This window comes from Cetorhinus maximus, chromosome 1 (assembly GCF_964194155.1).
Source record: "Cetorhinus maximus chromosome 1, sCetMax3.hap1.1, whole genome shotgun sequence".
Taxonomy (NCBI): Eukaryota; Metazoa; Chordata; class Chondrichthyes; order Lamniformes; family Cetorhinidae; genus Cetorhinus; species Cetorhinus maximus.
In genome coordinates, this window is record NC_135879.1 from 54,664,939 (window position 1) to 54,685,190 (window position 20,252).

Here is a 20,252-nt window from a genome sequence, read left to right on the forward strand (position 1 = left end):
TTCCTGTTTAAAGGCAGGATGTAAACACAGATTTTTGACCCCCTTTTTTCTGAAATGTAAATCTATTTTACTCTAAGTTCTAACATGATGATTACGTTCTTATCTCCTATGTATTAATTTTGTAACTTCGGCAGGACTTTCCAGCCCCACCCGCCGGTGGGATCTTCCAGTCCCACCGAAGTCAATGGACTTTTGGTTGGCTCTGTCTCATAAAGTTTCTATTTTTTCCGGTTTTCCACCATGTCTTGTCCTGTGCTTTGCAGAACATGCTTCAGAATATTTTAATACTTTGAATATTAATAACAGGAATATGAATTCCCAATTGGAACAAGTTTCACCTTTTCACAGGAAAAATTCCAGAAAGTTAGAATTCCCTGTTCCAAAAGGCTGTGTATCATGGGGACAACTAAAGTTTTCAATAGTGAGATTGATAGATTTTTGTTGTCTAAGGGTATTAGGAACGTTAAGGTGGGTAAAGAGAGTTAAAGTACAGGTCAGTCATGATCTACTTTAATGGCAGGAGCTGGAGGGTCTGAATGGTGCATTTCTGTTTCTATATCCCTAAAGCTATTTGGTCTTAAAGGGAATGAATTGCACATACTTGACGCTCTCCTGATCCTAGGGACTAAAGTCTAGCTATTGATGGACTTACCAGAATCTATTGGCACTACATTGTGACTTTCTCACGGATATTCTCTAACTCACATTTTCCTTTGTCGTTGTTCATAGCTCAGACGCTAATGTGCTGAAGCATATATTGCAACAAAAAATGGTACATATGGGCAAAGAAAATAAGACTTTCTAAAATCTGAAGTTCGGCTATGCCCCTCAGGTCTCCAAGGAAACCCAGTACAAAATATGTCATTGTTTCCTCACAGGGAGGAAGTTACATTCATCAAACGCTTTAAAATAAGCAAATAAATTTGATTCTACTGTTGCTATATTACATCATCTTGGGTTTCCGTGGCCAAATTTCAATGCATTCTACTGGTAGCACTGGTTCTATCCATCAAAAAGAATGGTTTGGGCAGATTTTCTGTCTTGTATAGAACATTAGCTTAACATATTTATGGTTAATAGTGATTTTGGAAGTGGGAGGGTTACCTACCATCAGTAGAGGTCAACACTTCAGTAGGGCATCACAAAATGTACCCAGTCAAAGTTGATGCAACAAACTGTGCTCCTAATAATGGAACGCCACATGGCAACAGAACAGGTTTCAAATTCTGGAACAATAGGCACCCGAGGAGGATCCATTTGTGTAAATTTCATGGCACTGTGGCCATGGAGATTTGGAAGCAGGCTGTTCCAGGAACTGAGTCTGCCTGGTGGGGCCCACTGAGATGCTGCGGCCACTCTAAAAGGTAAAATTTATTGCCAGCAATATTAGTGAGCGACTGCTTCATGCATGCTTACAAAAGCTGCATTGTCTGTTACTTAAACCTCCATTAAAACAGCAGGACATAAGAATGTCATGAGGCTACATTAGTATCACCAACCGTAGTTTCTAATCAGCAAGTTTCTGCCAAATGGGCTGAAAGTATTTCCGAAATGATGGTGTTCTACTTCGTTGTTGTACACTTGCTTCAGGTGTCAGTGGAGGGATGTAAACCATATAGATAACAAAATAGCAATGTAGATCTATTACAAAATATTTATTTCTTTGCAACCAGCATTGCTTTTACCAGTAATGAAATCCTAGAGCAAAAGCTCAAATAACATCTGACTAAAATTAAAATTTCTCACTAAAAATAAACACTGCTTGAAATTCTATGCTGAATTATGAATGGTTGAAACACCTCACAGTGAGTGCTAATGTCAGCCTTGAAGTCAAAGCAGTATCTTCTGTCAGACAGTTTGTAATTGATTGCCTGAGTTTCACCACATGCATTTTGTCTTTCAATACCTTTAGCCAATTTTCAAAATTCGTACAAAGTGCACTAGTTTGCACATATCAAATAAGAACTTACATCTCTCAGAAACACCCCAAAGCACTGCGTGCAAAAATTTACTTTGAAGTGCAGCCATGGCTGTTATGTAGCAAATGGAGCAGCTATTTACGCACAGCAGGAACCCAAAAATAAAAAATTAGATGAATAACCAGTTAATGTATTTTTTGATGGTACTGGTTGCAGCAAGAATTTTGGGCAAAATACTGGGAGCAGTCTTCTTCAAACAGTGCAATCTGAGCACATGAACACGGCTTCGACGCAACGTCATTTTGAAGGGCAGTTCCTCTGACAATGCAGCATTCCCTTAGCACAGCACTAAAATGTCAGCCTAGATAATGGGCTGGATTTTTCAGCAGAAACAGTGGTGAGGCTAACTGTGATCACCTTCATTTACATGGGGCAGGATTTTACGTCCGTCAGGCGGGCACGCGCCCGACCCGATCAGGCGTAAAATCTCACGCAATGAAGTCGGGCAAGCGTCCCGACATCATTGTGCACTCTTGCAATCTTACAGTCAGCGGGCACGCGTGAGAGTCAGCAGTAGGCCCGCCGACAATTATCAGGCCTATTAAGGCCCTTAAAGTATTAATTAAGTTGTATTTTTCGCTGCCCGGTCAACCAGTTGGCGAGCGGACAAATAGGCCAGGTGGCCTTTGAATTTTTTAATGAAACCTCATCCACGGGCACGGTGAGGTTTCCAATGGTAAAAAAACTCCAAAAAAAATTCCACTTTATTTTAAACATGTCCCTCTTCATGTGACTGAGTCACATTTGGGGACACGTTTATATCATTTATTAAAGCTTTATTTTCCTTTGTCCAAATCTTCAGCTCCCTGAGGCAGCTCTGTGCCCTCAGGGAGCTGTCAGCATGCGCTAACCCACATATGCACAGACTTCCGCGTTCGCCCTCCTCCCATCCCCAACCCAGCAGCGCTGAGTCTTTCAGCTCGTCTTTCATCACAGTTGGGGGTTGATCGCAGACAGCGGTCTGTTTCGCGGCCGCTCCTGAGCCTGCCTGCCTATTTCAATTCAATATTATTTTCACAGCATGATAAATTTTCATTACTCCCAAAACCCTCTGCAGCACTGAAAAGTAACTTTTACAAGTGTGGAGTTCCATTCCTTTCAGAATTCAATATTCTAACTGATACTTCCTGGTTCAGACTATGTTACTCACTAACAATTCTTCAATCTGATAGGTTAAGGAGACACACTTTTGTTTTCCCTGTTCCGACAGGTTCCCGATGCTCTGTAGAGGGCACTGCACTCTTTCAATAGTTAGCTGATTGGAACTTTCCGTGTAAAAGTCACTGAATGCCTATGGGCAAGTGAAAGTGTAGTGAACAGCTAGCACCATTGGTTTGGCACTGACCACAAAATTCAGCCCAATACACTTAAGCCTTGGAGTGCAGCTTGAACTCACAACCTTCTAACTCAGAGGCAAGAGACAAACAACTAGACTAAGTTGACAGTCACTATTCTCTTTTTTTAAACAACTTGACTCATAATGGAAAGACTTAATTTGTAACAAAATCATCAACCCATTCATAAAGAATGCCAGCTACGATGGCGATGCTGGACTAATTCAAGGATGAAGAAGCATAGATTTTTAAAATTTGCCCTTTTAAAAAATGTTTCTGTTTATTTCTTTCTTCTATTTAGTGTGCCAATTATAAGAGGAGTTGTAGGTTAATGTTGGAATCTATTGGCATATTACTGACGCTGATATTTTATACGTTAGTCTGGATATCAAGCTTTGTTTGTGCAATTTCTATCTTAACAATCATGCAAATCTTATTTCTGAACAACAAACTTCTTCATGATTCTGTTGCACATGGTGTAGAGATTAAACCTGCCCCATAGCTTGTAATATCACACTATTTCATCATAATCCATAGTACTTCTCTTATTGGAATTATCCATTCCTCCTTATTTTTCATAATAATCAGGATAAATAAACAGGCAAGGAGGCATGGAGACAATTGTTACACTCCCTCTTTTGCCTGGATTTCCCTATCAAACTGAGTTGGATGGAACTCTACATTACTGTGACAAGGGCACTGATATCCCCCAACTGTTCTTAAACACTTTCACATGTTGACAATGCAGTTACAGGTGACAGGAGACACTGCAGTATATATAATAATTAAGAAAGTAGCTTTCTCAATTCATTAACAGCATCAGTAACAGAATTAAAGCTGTTGGAAAGTAAAGCTAATATGTTGAAGCATTTTTTTATATTAACCATTTTGAAAATAAAGTCCTACCAGAATCTTCAATAGAGAAGTAGAAGATATCACTTGTTGCATTGTCACCTTCACGCAAGACATAGGAGATCTTCATGTCATCAATATCAGCTGTTAAAAGGGAATTTGAAGACAATGAATAAATTGCATAGTGTATGGCCAAATAAACGTTGTTAACACCATTCTAAACACATCAACCCCCTGTTTACATTTTCTATCAGTTCGGCTCTTTCTTGCACATGCAGCTCAGCCTTATAAATTACAACTGTGTGAACAGTGAGCAAACATCCATCATTAACAGCTTCCTATCTGTTTAGAAATCAATGCATTGGGTGCCTGGTACTGCACTTTGTCTAATGATGGTGAGCAGCAAATAAAAACAGACAATGCTGGAAATACTTAGCAGGTCAGACACCATCTGTACACAGAGAAACAAAGTTAATTCAATCTGATGAAAAGTCATTGACCTAAAACAGTAACTCTGTTTCTCTCCCCACAGATGCTGCCAGATCTGCTGAGTATTTCAAGCATTTTCTGCTTCTATTTCAGGTTTCCAATATTTTACAATGAATAGCAATACCATTTGGCAATGGACACTGCACAAACTCAATTGAGATATCTGTTCCTGTACCCTGTCAGGTACAGCTGGAATTCCTATACAATTTGTAGAAAATTTTAACAGTACTGTTTTACTAATCAATTGACAGTAAACTTAAGTTTAACTGAAATAAAGGCTTTGTTTTAACATAACAGATTTTTAGCTTGTAGGTAATGAGGCCACAGAGGACACTGGGGCTCTAATGTGAAGCATCATGGAATGAGTTTGAACCTGTGGCTCTCCCAAAGATCAATCAGATCCCATCTTAGCTAAGCCATGCAAGGAGAATCTAAGTGGAGACCAGAGACTCTTCACAGGAAAGGAGAATCAAAGTGAAGATGAATCATCAGTGCTTGACTGGCATACCTCTTAAAAAAGTTGAACAAAACGGTTTCAAGAGCACATCACCTGCCTTTGCTGTCAGTCAGAGGAATAAGGCAGGATTTTCGGGACCCTCCAAGGTCAGGAACGGAGGTGGACTGGGCCCAAAAATACTGATGTCAGCTAGCATCTTTCCCAGCACCATTCCTGGCACTGGCCATTTTGAGGGAGGCAGGTTTGGGGCTCAGTAAGACTGCCTGCCCCCACAAGGCGGGCAGCCAATTAACTTCAATAAGACCCTTGGTAAGATTAGGTAATGGAGGCTGACTGGCATTTCCCAATGCTACTGGGGGCAGTTCACTGCCTGAAGGTAAGCATCCAGCAGCAGGCTGGGGTGCCAGCACTCCACACAGCCTACAGGTTCTTCCTGCCTGTCTGAGTGGAGGTGCAGCCAAAGGCCACCATGTGGAAGGGCTCCCCACCCACTACAGTGGTGGCCTGCTATTTTTCTATTTTTAGTGATTTTTTTAAAAAGTTCCTAAGAGGGCATCTTCATTTTGATGCAATACTCAGCTACTTACCCTTTGCTGCAGCCAGCTGCTCCTCTCAAGCTGGAAGGTCTCTAATTGGCCCTCCAACTTCGAGGGCCCACCTGTCATACTTAATTGGACAGGGGGCCTGTTTCCATGCCAATTAAGGGGGTGTCCCCGTCAAAATCCCAATGAAACTGGGGCAGGTTCCGGACCCAAAAACAGTCCTGGCTCCTGTTTCCCATCCCCAAAGCAAAAATCCAACCCCTAGTGCGTGATTTGGAAAAAACAGAAGGGAAGAAAAATACAAAGCAAATTCAACCTTCTCCCAAGTATTCTGCATATTTTGTTCTACAATCTACCTTTGTAAGTACACATCGTATTTGATCACCAGTTAAACGATGCTATTAATTTTCCTTCAATCAGTGCATTCTTGCTAGGATGACATGTTGTTACTATAACTCTGCTCTAATGCTATTCAAAGAATTCTGGTTCAAACTAGTAAGAACTATCTATTTCATAATTGATACAGTACACCTATAGCATATAAGAAACCCATTAATATTGTCAAGTCATAAATGCATTTCAAGAAATGGAATGGGTGTTAATTGAGGTGAAAAATAGACAATGTCATTTGTTGCATTTTTGCATTTTATAGAGACACTTTCAGTGAGGTTTTCCAGCTTCTTCCTAACTTTGATGAAAGAACCATGGAAACCCTGGAAAAATGGCTTGACCTGCAGTATTTTTCCAGAGTTTCTGTGGCTCTCCCACTGAAGCTATGGTGGATGAGTGAGAGGACTCCCACAGATATTCACTCTTAATTCAGCTAACTAAGCATCTGGCTTGTCTCTATTGATTGAGATTTAATACAATCCTTGAACGTATCTTTTATTAGAACTTTTCAATAATAATACAATTTGAATGTAAATGGTATCTTTAATGTAGTAAAATAGTCCAAGGCGCTTGACAAAGGCATAAGCAAGAAAGGAGATATTAGGAGCGCTGAACAAAGGTTTGGTGTATGATCTGGATTTTAAGGAGGGTCTTAAGGCAAAGCAGAGAGGAATACAGATTTCGAGAAGGAATTTGAGAGCATACGGCCAAGGCAGCCTAAGGCACAGCCACCAATGGTGAGGAGAAGGGAGGGAGGCATAAGAGGGCAGAGTCAGAGGGAACTGCCAGTTCTGGGATAGGGGATAGTTGGGCTTCTGTTGGGCTAGTGGAAGTACAAAGAAAAAATGGGTAAAACAATGAAAGAATTTAGAGTTGAGATTGAGGATTTTAGATTTGAGGTGTTGGGTGACTCAGTGATAAGGTAGGTCAGCCTGGACATAGAAATAATGAATGAGAGTTGATTATAGATAGGGTGCAAGCAGCAGAGTTTTGGATGAGCTGATGTTTATGGAAGGCGGGGAGTGAGAGAAGAGAATTGGAATGGTTGAGTCTGAAGATGGCAAAAGCTTTGGAGGATTTCAGCACCAGATGAGCTGAGGTAGGGCAGGGGCCAGTGATGTTACAAAGCTGGCGGATGGCCTTGTGACGGAGAGGATATGGGGTGAGAAACTTACCTCGGGATGAGATAAGACACTGTGATTACAAACAGAGAGGCTTTGCTTGAGATGGCAGCTGTGGGGGGGTGGATAGAGTCAGTGACAAGAGCACAGAGGATGTGGTGGAGACCAAAGATGATGGCTTCTGTCTTCCCAGTATTTGGCAGGAGGAAGCTGTGCCTCACCCAAGACTGGATGTCAGCCAACCAGACTGACAGGACAGAGGCAGTAGAATGATCCAACATGTAATCCTAATCTTTGGAGTTTACCCCTGGCAGGCCCATCCCTTTTTGTTAGGAAAGGGAATAGAAAGGTAGAGATAAGGGTAGAAAGGAATTATCAGCTTTTACCTGAGAGCTAGCGCCACAACTGTATAGGATTATAGTGGGGATCTCCAAGGCCACTCATTTTTGTATTATTTGTTCCTGCATAACAACATTAAAGAATTACTTGTGTAGGGGGCTGAGAAACCAACAGTGGTGGATCTTTTTATTGGATTTTTCAGCAATACCTCCTTTAAATATAAACAAAATATTTCTTTTCTGAAAAGCCGATAAAAATTGAGATAGGATGTACCTAGCTACCCTCGTATCATTTTTTCTTTGTGAAATCTCTAATGATCAGCCATATCATTCAAAACAAGAACAACGTAGATGTCTAGTAAAGTTATCACTGAAATTCCAAATCAGGTCTGTCAAAGTTTTCTTTGAAAGCTTTCCTGAGGCCTTTGTGGAACACCACTTAGGGTTAATAACAGCTATTCATCTTATTAACAAAAGCATGGATAACAAGATCACTAGATATAAACTTCCAGTGGACCACAATTATTGGAAAAGCCAAAGAAATAATGGATCAGTGGAATGGCAGGAATTCCCAGTCAAGAGAAGGCGTTACCGTTTTTCTACGTATGCTTAATGCTAAAGGACAATGGAAGGTTTTGTCATGGAATTGTACATCATGGTCATTTAGAAATTAGTTCTTATATCTCGTCAAACATAGTATGTTCAAATTATAATTATAATACTATGCTAAAAGCATCTTGGTAAAAATAAAACAAACCCAAAAACAACAGTTCTTTTGCAGGCAAACAGGCTGAATGTAAAAGGCCTGTTTTAATGACATATTATTGCATTGTTCCAATTCTAACGGCTTTCAAAGATGATATCTAAGGTTACTTCCAAATGAAATTTGCTTTAAAGAAATCAATAATCATTTGTCACTCAAATGTAAATGGTAATTTTACAGCAATAGCTTCTGAATGTAAAACAGCCAAACTGGAAGGTTCCAACTTTGAGTAATACTATAACCATTAAATCAACATAATATAAACTATAACATTTGCAAAAGTGGTTCCTTGAGAGTTCACAGGAGACATATTTAATTACCTCATCTACATACCTAAAGCTAATTGATTTTGAAATGATGTTGATGCTACAATGGTGGTACAGCATTATACTCAATACACAAAATTTGATGAGCAGCAAAATTTGAAAATTCTAAAAAATCAAGGACTGAAGTCAGAAAACTCTAAGAAGAAACTGTATATTACTGACAAACTTTGTCCTGCCTTATTCATCTGTGCCTCACTTATAATGAATCTGAAAAAATGTTCTTTGTAAATGTATGAATGAACAGTTAAAAGCATCACACAGAGAAAAATATCAGAATGTATCTGTTCAACAGCCTTAATAACCAAAGACGAATTGGTGTTGACAACTAAATACATAGCACTCTTAAGAGTGAAGTTGTTCTTAATATTTGTTTTGAATTTACTTTTTACTAATTTAAATTTATGTCCACTGCCCATACTCAACTGCCATCTATTCCAATATATCTCAATAAGGTGCTTCCTTAAACAACTTCTTCCTAGACCACAGCTTGAGACTCTTTTTCAATTTACCTTACAACTCATCCATTATAATGGAATATGCCTCATTGCTTTTCTCTACATCTTCTCTAATGGATATAATTGCTTTTTGTGGTTTGGTAGCCAGAGTTGTATACTTATTTTCGAAATGCATTTTATTCAGGAACTCTGCATTCCTCCAGCTATGCTCTTTGGTGCAAACCCACGCTCCTTCTCCATCATTGGTACTTGTTCCTTCATCTGTCTGAACCCTAAATTCTGAAAATCCACCTCCACACCCCCCCGCCCCCAAGTATGTTGACCTCTCCTCTCTCGCCTCCTTTAAGATAATCATTAAAATCTAACTTCGTGGCCAAGCATTTAGACACAGATCCTAATGCCTTCTTTGTTTCGATGTCGTTATATTTCTGTGAATAACCTCGGATTATTTTTCTACATTAAACATGCTATATAGAAATAAATTGCTGTTCTTTTATCATATTGTTTAGCTGTTGAAGGTTATGGGCCAAAAACCCCTAAGTTTCTTTCTGAATATCCTTCAACCAATTTAGTTTCATTCATCCTCTACATGTGATGGACATATCCTCTACTCCTTGTTTTTTCTCCAAATCTTTATCTCACACTTCTCCACATTAAATGGCAGCTGCCACCTATCGACTGATTCCATGAATCTGTCTAATTTTCTGCTGAAATAGTTTACAGTCCTGCTCGCTGATTGTCAAACATGTGTATCCCTAACAGCTTTTCCTGTGTTGTCAACAAAAATTCAAGATTTCAATGTTTAGCCTTAAGTCCCAATCAATCATTATACCTTCAACCACAGAAGAAACAGAAACTCAGCACTCAATTAGCCACAAAATTTGCTTCGTCTGTGTGACCTTCTATCATGGCACTGTACCACTGAAAAAAGGTGGGACTTCCTGCTTTTTAGTGAAATTTAGCATTTTACTTCATTGCAGCCAAAGGTTCTAAATTCATCAATTCAGGCTGTTAATTAGGAACCTTTTATAATGTCAATATGTAACAAAGCACCAAAGGCTGTGTCATAAAAGGAAAAAGTGGTAGCCGTTGATTGGACTTGTAAGGTATGTGAAGAAACTGTATCCAAACATATTGTCTGCTGTACTGATTGATAACTTCATTTTCTATATTTCAAGGAATGGCTTGAACTTGCAATTTGATTCAAAAATTATTGAAATATTTATACTAAAAAATAAGAAAAATATAAAACAGCATGTTGTTTTTTGTAATATAAAATTGCCTTTGTAGTTACTAGTTGAGATTCTTTTTCATAAAATGTGGAGAAAAGCATCCAATAATAATGTTTCCCTATGACAATGCCATGGGCTAAATATATTAACTTCATCAAGCTCTTAAGATGAACAAAAATCATGTTTTTGTTTCTCATGTTTTAACTCCTTACAAATCATAACATCAAAGATTGTATAATTAAACTTGGTTTCATCCATTCTTTTGCTTGCTCTGAGACGCTTTTGGTTAAGTTCAAATGAATAAGTTTCAAAATAGGATGATTGTTTGGTTAATTAATGTTAATGTACCATGCACTGAACTAATGTCTTGTATGAGTGTTTAAACAAAGTTAACAAATGTTTGTTATGTGGATTGTGTTTATGGAAAATTGTATTGAATTGCACTATGATCACTTATTCACACCAGACACCAATTCATTTACAGTTTCTATGTTTAGTGGTCAGGGAAGAAAAGTATTATCTAAGAACCACTTGGTTAATCACTTCTAACTTCAAAGTATTCTCAAAATAAAAACAGCTTTCATAAGCCAAATCCTGTCTTCAGACTGACAATGTCATGCAAATCATTTGAGTTCAATCCTTTTTACTTTGTTCATTCGTTTTGAACTCCCTTTACACAGAAACTAACTTTTCACCAGACCTCACCGATCAGAGTTAAAATAGACAATTTTTTGTTCAACCAATTCCAGCAAAAGCAGCCATGTAAGGATAAATTAAGCACAAAAAAGCTTTACTACATAAATGAAAGTGCTCAAATGCATACCACAATCTATTTGATGCCCTCTTGGTGCAAGCTTTGCTCAATTACCAGAAAGGAAATGTCATGTTGCTTCAGCACTCATCACTCTAGAGGAGCAAATGATAGAAGTGCAGATATACAGGCAAAAATGCAACAAAATAGACATATAGTGAGACAGCACATGTGAAAGACATCATTGTTCTCAAGACAGAAGCTTCTTGTTTAAGCTGCTCTTTTCTGTAAGCCTAACATAGTTAGTGATATTATGGAAGTTAAATCAGAGATCAAATTTAGTTTATGTGCTATTAATTGTTATTCTTTGGCACCAAGATTAAATAAATGCTGCAAAAGCATTTGAGAAAATATTTCATTGTGTAAAACATGATCCTGAAAATGTATTGCTGACTAACCTTGACTGAATGTGGTGACACTAACATTGCCCAGGTCAGTGTTAATAATGTAGCCATGCCCTGGTCCTTCTGTGATCCTAAACTTCAGGAGTTTGTGTGGGCTATCACGGTCTTCAGCCTTCAGTGCTTTGCTGGTGATCAAAAATCCAAGGTGACCAGCATGCACAATTCGAAGGGTTGGAGCTCCTTTGTTGACAACAACTTGTGGAATACCATTATCAACTGCTGATATTTGGATCTTCATCATCTGAGGCCTGCGGGTCTCAAACACAGTATCTGGGAAAACATAGTATTCAGTGTGTGTGCCATCCGTTACAGTGAAGGAGAAACTGTCCTCATTTGTCTCTGTGCCATCATGTTTGTAGCTAATAAGATTTTCATTGAGGTCCTGCTTGGTGAAGCTGGTGATTGGTTGGCTTCTATTAAATAACAACTGACCATGCACAGGAACTTGAGTAATGGTGAAACGCAGATGATAGTCTGGAGTGTCACGGTCCTCAACTGTGAGCTCAAATGGAGTAATCAGCTTCATTTCCCCTTCACTCACGACCAGATCTTGGACTGTGAGCACCGGTTTCTTATTGTCCACATCTGTTATCGAAACACGAAAGGTACGAAAAACTGGATTGTAACCATCAGTCACCTCAAATTCAAAACTGTCCATCTTAACTTCATCATCTGATGTGTGGATGTAATAGATTTTGTTTCCTGCTAATTCTAACTGAGTGAAGGAAGTGATTGGAACACCAGGATTATCAGTCTTCTCTAGGTGACCACGACTCGGGGCACGAGTGATGCTAAATCTTAAGTATTCATCAGGGCTGTTAATGTCGCTGGTGCTCAGTAAGTCAGTGGTCAGTGTAACCTTCCCACCTTCCTTCAGTGTAACTCCTTTGTTAATTACTTCAGGGAACAGCATATCAATGCTGCCAATGCTAACATAGAAATAACGATCAATCAGCGTGTTGATGCCATCCGTTACGTCAAATTTAATAAGATCACGTACACCTTCTTGGCCAGTGTGCACGTACTGAATCAATCCTTTATCAATTTCGTCCTGAGTAAAATTCATGCCAACAGTAATATTCTGAACCACATCACCATCTTTCATCAGATGTTGCAATAAGCCTTGGTTTTGACTATGACGAATTATGTAAGTCAATGTTTTGTCATCTGAATCTAAGTCTGTTGCCTTTAGGATTCTGTTGGTTATTAGCTTTGATTCACCTATTTCAACTTCTAGGCCATCATTAATGGCCATCCGTGGTGTTTCGTCATCTACAAGAATTATCATGATGAGGACGGTCTTGTCTACTGCATGTCTGCCATCTGTGAGTCTAATATCAAAGCTGTCTTCTTTAGTCTCAGAATCATCATGTTCATAGACAATATTGGAACCAATTGAAATTTCCTCTAGAGTAAAATTTTTGACTGGAACAGTACCATGTGGTAACTGTTGGACAATCTGTCCGTGTTTTGGTGGCTTGGTTACAATAAAATAAAGTTCATCAGCAGGAATATCTGCATCAGCTGCATTCAAAATTGGGGTGTCTACAACAAGACTCATCCCCTCCATCACAACAAACTCACGGATGAAAATCTCTGGCTTTTCATCATTGGTTGGGATGATGACTATTGGGAAGAAGTGACGCTGAGAGAAATTAATGCCATCTGAACAGCGGAAGGTGAACCTGTCCTCAACTTTTTCAACCTCTTTGTGAATACTTTGCACATAGTAGATATGCCCATCGCGAACATCTTTAATAGTAAATGCACTAATTGCTGTTCCAGTCCTTGACTTCTCAGACCCCGGAGCTGGAGAAATGTTTTCAACATAACCAAAGGTAGATTGAACAATTATTGTACACAGGATATCATCATTAGGAGTATCTACATCTGCAGCATTGAGGTTTGCCAATGTAATGACATTCTTCTCTCCCTCCAAAACTGTGTATTGCTCACCAATCGCGATCTCAGGTGCCATGCTGTCAACAGGCAAGACTGTGACTTGAACTCTGACGCCTTGTACTTTGTTTCCACCAACAACCCATTCATTTGACATGTCAGATATGGTCAAGTTGAAGGAATCGTGTTTTCTCTGTGTTCCAATTTCACCACTGGTATGAGCATACACCACTACTCCATTGATGATATCCTCCTGGGTGAACCTCTCTGCTGGTAACCCATTTACTAATATCTCACCAAGCTTAGGTGGGTCTTCCACAATGAACGTCAGCATTAGGTCATCAGTGTCTTCATCAGTACCCTGGATGACACTGCTGGTAATTTCAGTGGCCCCGTTCTCAAGGACATCTATGTGTGTGCCCAGTTGTCCTTCAGGAAGCATAATGGTTGGTATCTCATCATCTACTGGTCGCACTGTAACTCTAATAGTTATCGGAACTTCGTGGACCCCATCGCCAATGTCTATTTTAAATGAATCGCTTGTAGACTCATGCCCGCTGTGCCAGTACACAACCCGCCCACTTGCAATATCGTCCAAGATAAACGCTTCGCCCACAGAAATAGTGACTCCCACATACTGTAAATGGCCATGCTTTGGAGCCTGTGTCAAGGTGAAGGTTATTTTGTCTTCATCAGTATCCTGGTCAGTGGCATCCAGCTCAGCGGGGGTTAATACAAAATCACCCCGCTCGGATACAGTGAAGCCAGTGTTAGTGATTTCAGGGGGTTTATTGTCCACTGGTTGTAAAAAGATGGTGAATGTGCCTTCTACAGAATTCCCTGCCGTGTCTTCTACAGAGTAGGTCCACTGGACCACTCTTGGGGTGATGCCAAGCTCCTGGTCTGGGGGGCTGTAGGCGACCTTGTGGTGGTTCACTTGCGCCTGGGTGAACTCGGTCAGAGCTACACTGGGGTTTTCAGCCAAAACGATCTGGCCCGTCCGTACTGGGTGGTTCTCATCCACATCTGTTGGAGGTGTGAGCACGGTGTATCTCAGGTCTCGGTCATCGGAGTCCAGGTCGGTGTAACGCAGGAACTTCTTGCGGAAATGGGTGAGCTCGTACTCCTTCACCACCATCTGGAGCAGGCAGCCCGGGAACAGTTCAGGTGGAAGGTCGTCCACGGGCTGGATCTTGACGGTGAACGTGTGCTCCCCGGACTGGTTTGGAGGGTCGTTGTCGTCCTGAACTCGGAAGCTGAAAGTATCCATCAGAGTGCTGCTGCTGTGGGCGCCGATGTGGCGGTAATACAGCTTCCCATCCAGGATGTCCTGCTGGGACCACTCGGTCACCACCTTCTCATAGACCCCCTGGCTTTGCAAATCCTTCCAGCCGGAGGCTTCATCGGGCAGCTCCGGCTGCCTCAGGAGCATGGCGCCGATTCGGGAATAAGGAGGTTCCAGGACGAAGCGGATGGTTGAATCCTCCGAGTCGATGTCGGTGGCGCTGAGGATGAAGGGGGAGATCTGCAGCATTTGGTTCTTGAAGAGGAGCAGGCCGGTGTTCGCGTTAATGACGGGAGGCTCGTCGTCAGTCGGTGCTATGGTGATGGGGAAGAGCAGCTCCACCCGGTGTTTGCCGTCACTCACCCTGAAGATGATGTTGTCGCTGTAGGTGTCCGAGCCATCGTGTTGGTAAAGGACCCGGCCAGCATCTAAATCAGCCGGGGTGAAGAATTTCCTGGGCTCTCCCAGCACGGTCAGCTGGCCATGCCTCAGGCCATCCAGCACTGTGATCTTCACATTCTCCACATCATCCTCATCACTAACCTGCAGGTTCTGCCCGCTGGCTAACGGGCGCGACTGCCCCTCGAACAGCAGCTGCCCGCTGTTCCTGGTGGCCACCGGGGCCAGGCTGTTCATTGGCTTCACCACGATCATGAAGGCGAATGTGTCCGAGGCGGCTCCTTCGCTGTCCACCACCTCCAACTCCATCTGGAAGATCCTCTCCCTGTCCGAGTCCACCGGGGGAGGCTTGTAGGCGATTTTCAGCTCTCTGATGTCCCGCTGATAGAAGGAGGTGATGGGCAGGTTCTGGTCGTCGGTGCTGATGATGGAGCCTTGCTGGGGGCCAAGGGGTGAAGTGATGTTAAAGATCAAAGCATCAGGATCCGACTCCACATCTTCAGCAGCCAACATATCACTGGTGATGGCTGTCATGACAAACTGGTCCACCTCCATCATCATCATGGCCACAAAGCTGGGTTTGGGGGGGGTGTTTTCCGTGCCCTCCCGAATCCGCACCATAATTTGGAAATATTCCTGTTTGACCGGGTTCCCTTCTCGATCCAGCAGCTCCACCAGCATGGGGATGTAATCCCTGTTGGGTGAGCTGGTGCTGGCCGTGTGCTTGTAGCGAATGCCTGAAGTCACGAAGGTGTCGCACTCCACCATGTGCCCGTTGGATGTGAAGTTTAACAGTTTGCCATACCTGGGCAGGCCGCCGGTGCCCAGTAACGTGCTGATCTGGCATGTTTCTGAGCTGCTGTCGAAGGTGTAGCCCAGCACCTTCTTATCGATAGGGTTACTGATACCCTTCAACTTCTCCACGAGCAGGGGGATATTCCGGGTGAGGATCTGCAGCTGCTGGAAGACCACCTCCACCTCCAGCATGAAGGGCACGATGATAGTGTCACTCTGGCTGTCATAGCGGAGCTGCAGCCTCACCCGGTCTCTGCTGGGGCTCCTGGAGCCGAAGTGAGTGTACTTGACATCCTCCGGGCCGAAGTCACAGGGAAATTTCTTGGGAGACAACATGCCAGGTCTCTGGGAGAGGGGATCGTTCTCCAGCACCGTGACAAAGCACCTGTCCCCCGGCCGCACTTGGATCACCAGGTCGCTGACAGGGTCGATGTAGACCGATCTGCCGAAGGGGACTCTCACTCCGCTGTTAGCCAGCAGCACCGAGCCCAGGCTCGCTCCGTACGCCAGATAGGGCTCGGACTGTCCCTGTGCACTCGCTGCCACCAACAAACACACAGAAACAACACAACACACCAGAGAGCTGGGGCTCAGTCTGCAGCTGCACACAACTGGCAGTCCGAGGAGTGCAGCTTGCCGGCATGCGGCCATGGCTTCTTGCTGTAGTTCCCCTGGAAAGTGAGCAGGAGGGGAGAGAGAGAGAGAGAGAGCTGCACTCACTCACCCTGCCGCTCACACATGGACACAATGAGCTGCAGCTCACAGAGCGGGTAGCAGGTAAAGGCCAGAGAATAGAGCCCACCCACTAGGGTATAGACCCACCCCCAGAGAATAGACCCCACCCCCAAAGTATAGACCCACCTCCAGAGAATAGACCCCAGCCCCTAGAGTATAGACCCCACCCCCAAGAATAGACCCCAGCCCCTAGAGCATAGACCCCACCCCCAAGAATAGACCCCAGCCCCTAGAGTATCGACCCTGCCCCCAGAGAATAGACCCCAGCCCCTAGAGTATAGACCCTGCCCCCAGAAAATAGACCCCACTCCACAGAGTATAGACCCCTCCCTCTAGATGATACACCCCAACACCTAGAGTATAGGTCCCACCCCCAGTGAATTGACCCTGTCGCCACAGCCTAGACACTGCCCCCAGAGATTAGAGCCCAATCCCAGAGGACAAACCCCACCCCCAGAGGATAGATCCCAAACTAGAACATAGACCCCCACCTCCAGCTCATATACCCTGGCCCAGACCACCAGCCCCACCCCAGCTCATAGAACCAGAGCATAGATCCCACCCCCAGAGCACAGACCCTGCCTCCCCAGCATAGACCCCACCCCAAGTGCATAGATATAACCCCCAGAGCACAGACCCCCTCCTCCATAAAATAGAACTCACCTCTGAGAATAGACCCCACTCCCTAGAGCAGAGACACCATGCCCAGAGAATAGACCCTTCACGCTAGAGAATAAACCCCATCCCCAGAGCGTAGACCCCATACCCAGAGAATAGACACTGCCCCCTCAAGAATAGGACCCCCCTAGAGCATAGACCACACCCCAGAGCATAAACTTCCCCCCCATAGAATAGAACCTGTCCCCTAGGGAGTAGATCCTGTTCTGAGAGCATAGATCCCACCCAGCCACAAACCCTGCTCCACATAGACCACACCCTAGAGCACAGACACCACCCTTGGAGAATAGACCCCACCTCCAAGAGAATAAACCCCTGCCCCTGGAGTATAAACACTGCCCTCTAGAATATAGACCTCACCCCAGAGCATAAACTCCACCCCAGGTCACAGACTCCCACCTGAGAACAGATACCATCCCTAGAGCAGTCCATGTCCAAATGCAGCATGACCTGGACAATACCCAGGCTTGGGCTGACAAGTGGCAAGTGACATTTGTGCCACACAAGTGCCAGACAATGACCAACACCAACAAAAGACAATCTAACCATTGCCCCTTGACATTCAATGGCATTACTGTCGCTAATCCCCCAATATCAACATCCTGGGGGTTTCCGTTGACCAGAAAATGAACTGGACTAGCCATATAAATACTGTGGCTACAAGAGCAGGTCAGAGGCTAGAAATCATGTGATGAGTGAATCACCTCCTGACTCCCTAAAGCCGGTCCACCATCTACAAAGCGCAAGTCAGGAGTGTGATGGAATACTCTCCATTTGCCTGGATGTGTGCAGCTCCCACAACACTCAAGAAGCTTGGCACCATCCAGGGCAAAGCAGCCCACTTGATTGACACCCCTTCCACAAACATTCACTCCCTCACAGTGACAGCAACGTGTACCATCTACAAGGTGCACTGCAGGAATTCACCAAGGCTCCTCAGACAGCACCTTCCAAACCCACGACCACTACCATCTAGGAGGACAATGGCAGCAGACGCATGGGAACACCACCACCTGGAAGTTCCCCTCCAAGCCACTCAGCATCCTGACTTGGAAATATATTGCCGTTCCTTCACTTTCGCTGGATCAAAATCCTGGAACTCCCTCCCTAACTGCACTGTGGGTGCCCCAACATCCAGGGACTGCAACGGTTCAAGAAGGCAGCTCACCACCACCTTCTCAAGAGCAAATGGGGATGGGCAATAAATGCTGGCCTAGCCAGTGAAGCCCACATCCCATAAATGAATTTTAAAAATACCCCAACCCCAGAGAATAGACCCTGCCCCTAGAGCATAGACCCCATCCAGAGCACACACCCCGCTCCCCAGAGGATAGAACCCACTCCCAGGGCAGAAACCACTCCCCTAGACTATAGCCCCCACCCCAGAGCATAGACCCCACCCCCAGAGCTCAGACCCTGCCCCAGATCATAGACCCCACCTCCAGAGCACAGACTCCATCCCAGAGCATGGACTCTTAGAGGACTCATGACTCCTTAGAGTGTAGACCCCAACCCAGAGCACAGACCCCATACCCAGAGCACAGAACCTGCTCCCAGATCATAGACCACACCCCCAGATCACAGACACCACCCATTAGAGCACAGACCCCAACCCCTAGAGCACAGACACCACCCATAGAGCACAGGCCCCACTCCCAGAGCACTAACCCCATCCTCTAGAGCACAGACCCCGTCACTAGAGGACAGTGAGAGCATAGATCTCACCCCAGAGCATAGTACCTGCCCCACAGGGCATAGACCTCACCCCCAGAGCCTATAATCCCTGCTCCAAGAGTGTAGACCCTACCCCCAGACCATAGACCCCACCCACAAACTATAGGCCCAAACCCAGACCATAGATCCCACCTGGAGTCTGCCCATTGCTCCTAGACACTGCCCACATACCCCACCCATCACTACTAGACCTTTCCCCCAAACAACAGACCCCACTCACACCAATAAACATTGCCCCAGACAATAGGTCCTGTCCCCATAGGACAGACCCCTACCTCATCCACTCAAACCCCTCTCCCAACCAATCAACCCCCTCCGCCAACCACTCAATCACCTCCTCCACCTGCTCAAACCTTCCCCCAGCAACACAAACCTTTCCCCAGCACCTCAAATCGTCTGCCAGCAATCCAACTCTGCCCCCGATGCAAAAACTCCTCCCCAACAGTTCAACCCCTTCCCCAGCACCTCAAAACCTCCCCCAGCACTCAAACCCCTCCCCAACTGCTCAAACCCCTCCCCAGCAGTCCAACTCCATCCCTGATTCTGAAACCCTTCCCTCAGCTATTCAAACCCCTCCCTCAGCTGTTCAAACCCCTCCCAAATAGTTCAAACCCCTCCCCAGATGTTCAAATCCCTCCCCAGCACCTCAAAACCTCCCCCAGAACTCAAACCCCTCCCCAACTGCTCAAACCCCTCCCCAGCAGTCCAACTCCATCCCTGATGCTGAAACCCCTCCCCCAGCAGTTCAAACCTCTCCCTCAGCTGTTCAAACCCCTCCCAAGTAGTTCAAACTCCTCCCCAGATATTCAAACCCCTCCCCAGCACCTCAAAACCTCCCCCAGCACTCAAACCCCTCCCCAACTGCTCAAACACCTCCCCAGCAGTCCAACTCCATCCCTGATGCTGAAACCCCTCCCCCAGCAGTTCAAACCCCTCCCTCAGCTGTTCAAACCCCTCCCAAGTAGTTCAACCCCTCCCCAGATGTTCAAATCCCTCCTTCAGCAGTTCAAGCCCTTCACCAGCAGCTCAAATTCCTTCCCTAACAGTTCAAGCCCCTCCCCAGCAGTTCAGGCCCCTGCCAGCAGTACAAATTCTGCCCCATGTAGCTCAAACCCACTTCCTGCAGCTCAAACCCTGCCCCCAGCAGTGCAAACTCTACCCCTGCAAGCCCCACCTCCACCAGCCTAAACCCCATCCCTGGTATATGAAACCCCAACTCCCCCAGCCCAAACTC

General features: G+C 44.3%; 1 protein-coding gene across 1 annotated transcript in view; it reads right to left on the reverse strand.

Moving 5' to 3' along the window:
- Positions 1-16,522, reverse strand: part of frem3 (Fras1 related extracellular matrix 3) — a 237,422-nt gene extending 220,900 nt beyond the window's left edge. The window contains exons 1-2 of the mRNA XM_078555493.1: positions 11,488-16,522; positions 4,220-4,309 (exon numbers count right to left, since the gene is read on the reverse strand). Coding sequence (XP_078411619.1) covers positions 4,220-4,309; positions 11,488-16,522 — 5,125 coding nt within the window. The remainder of the gene's footprint in view (positions 1-4,219; positions 4,310-11,487) is intronic.
- Between the last annotated feature and the right edge of the window lie 3,730 nt (positions 16,523-20,252).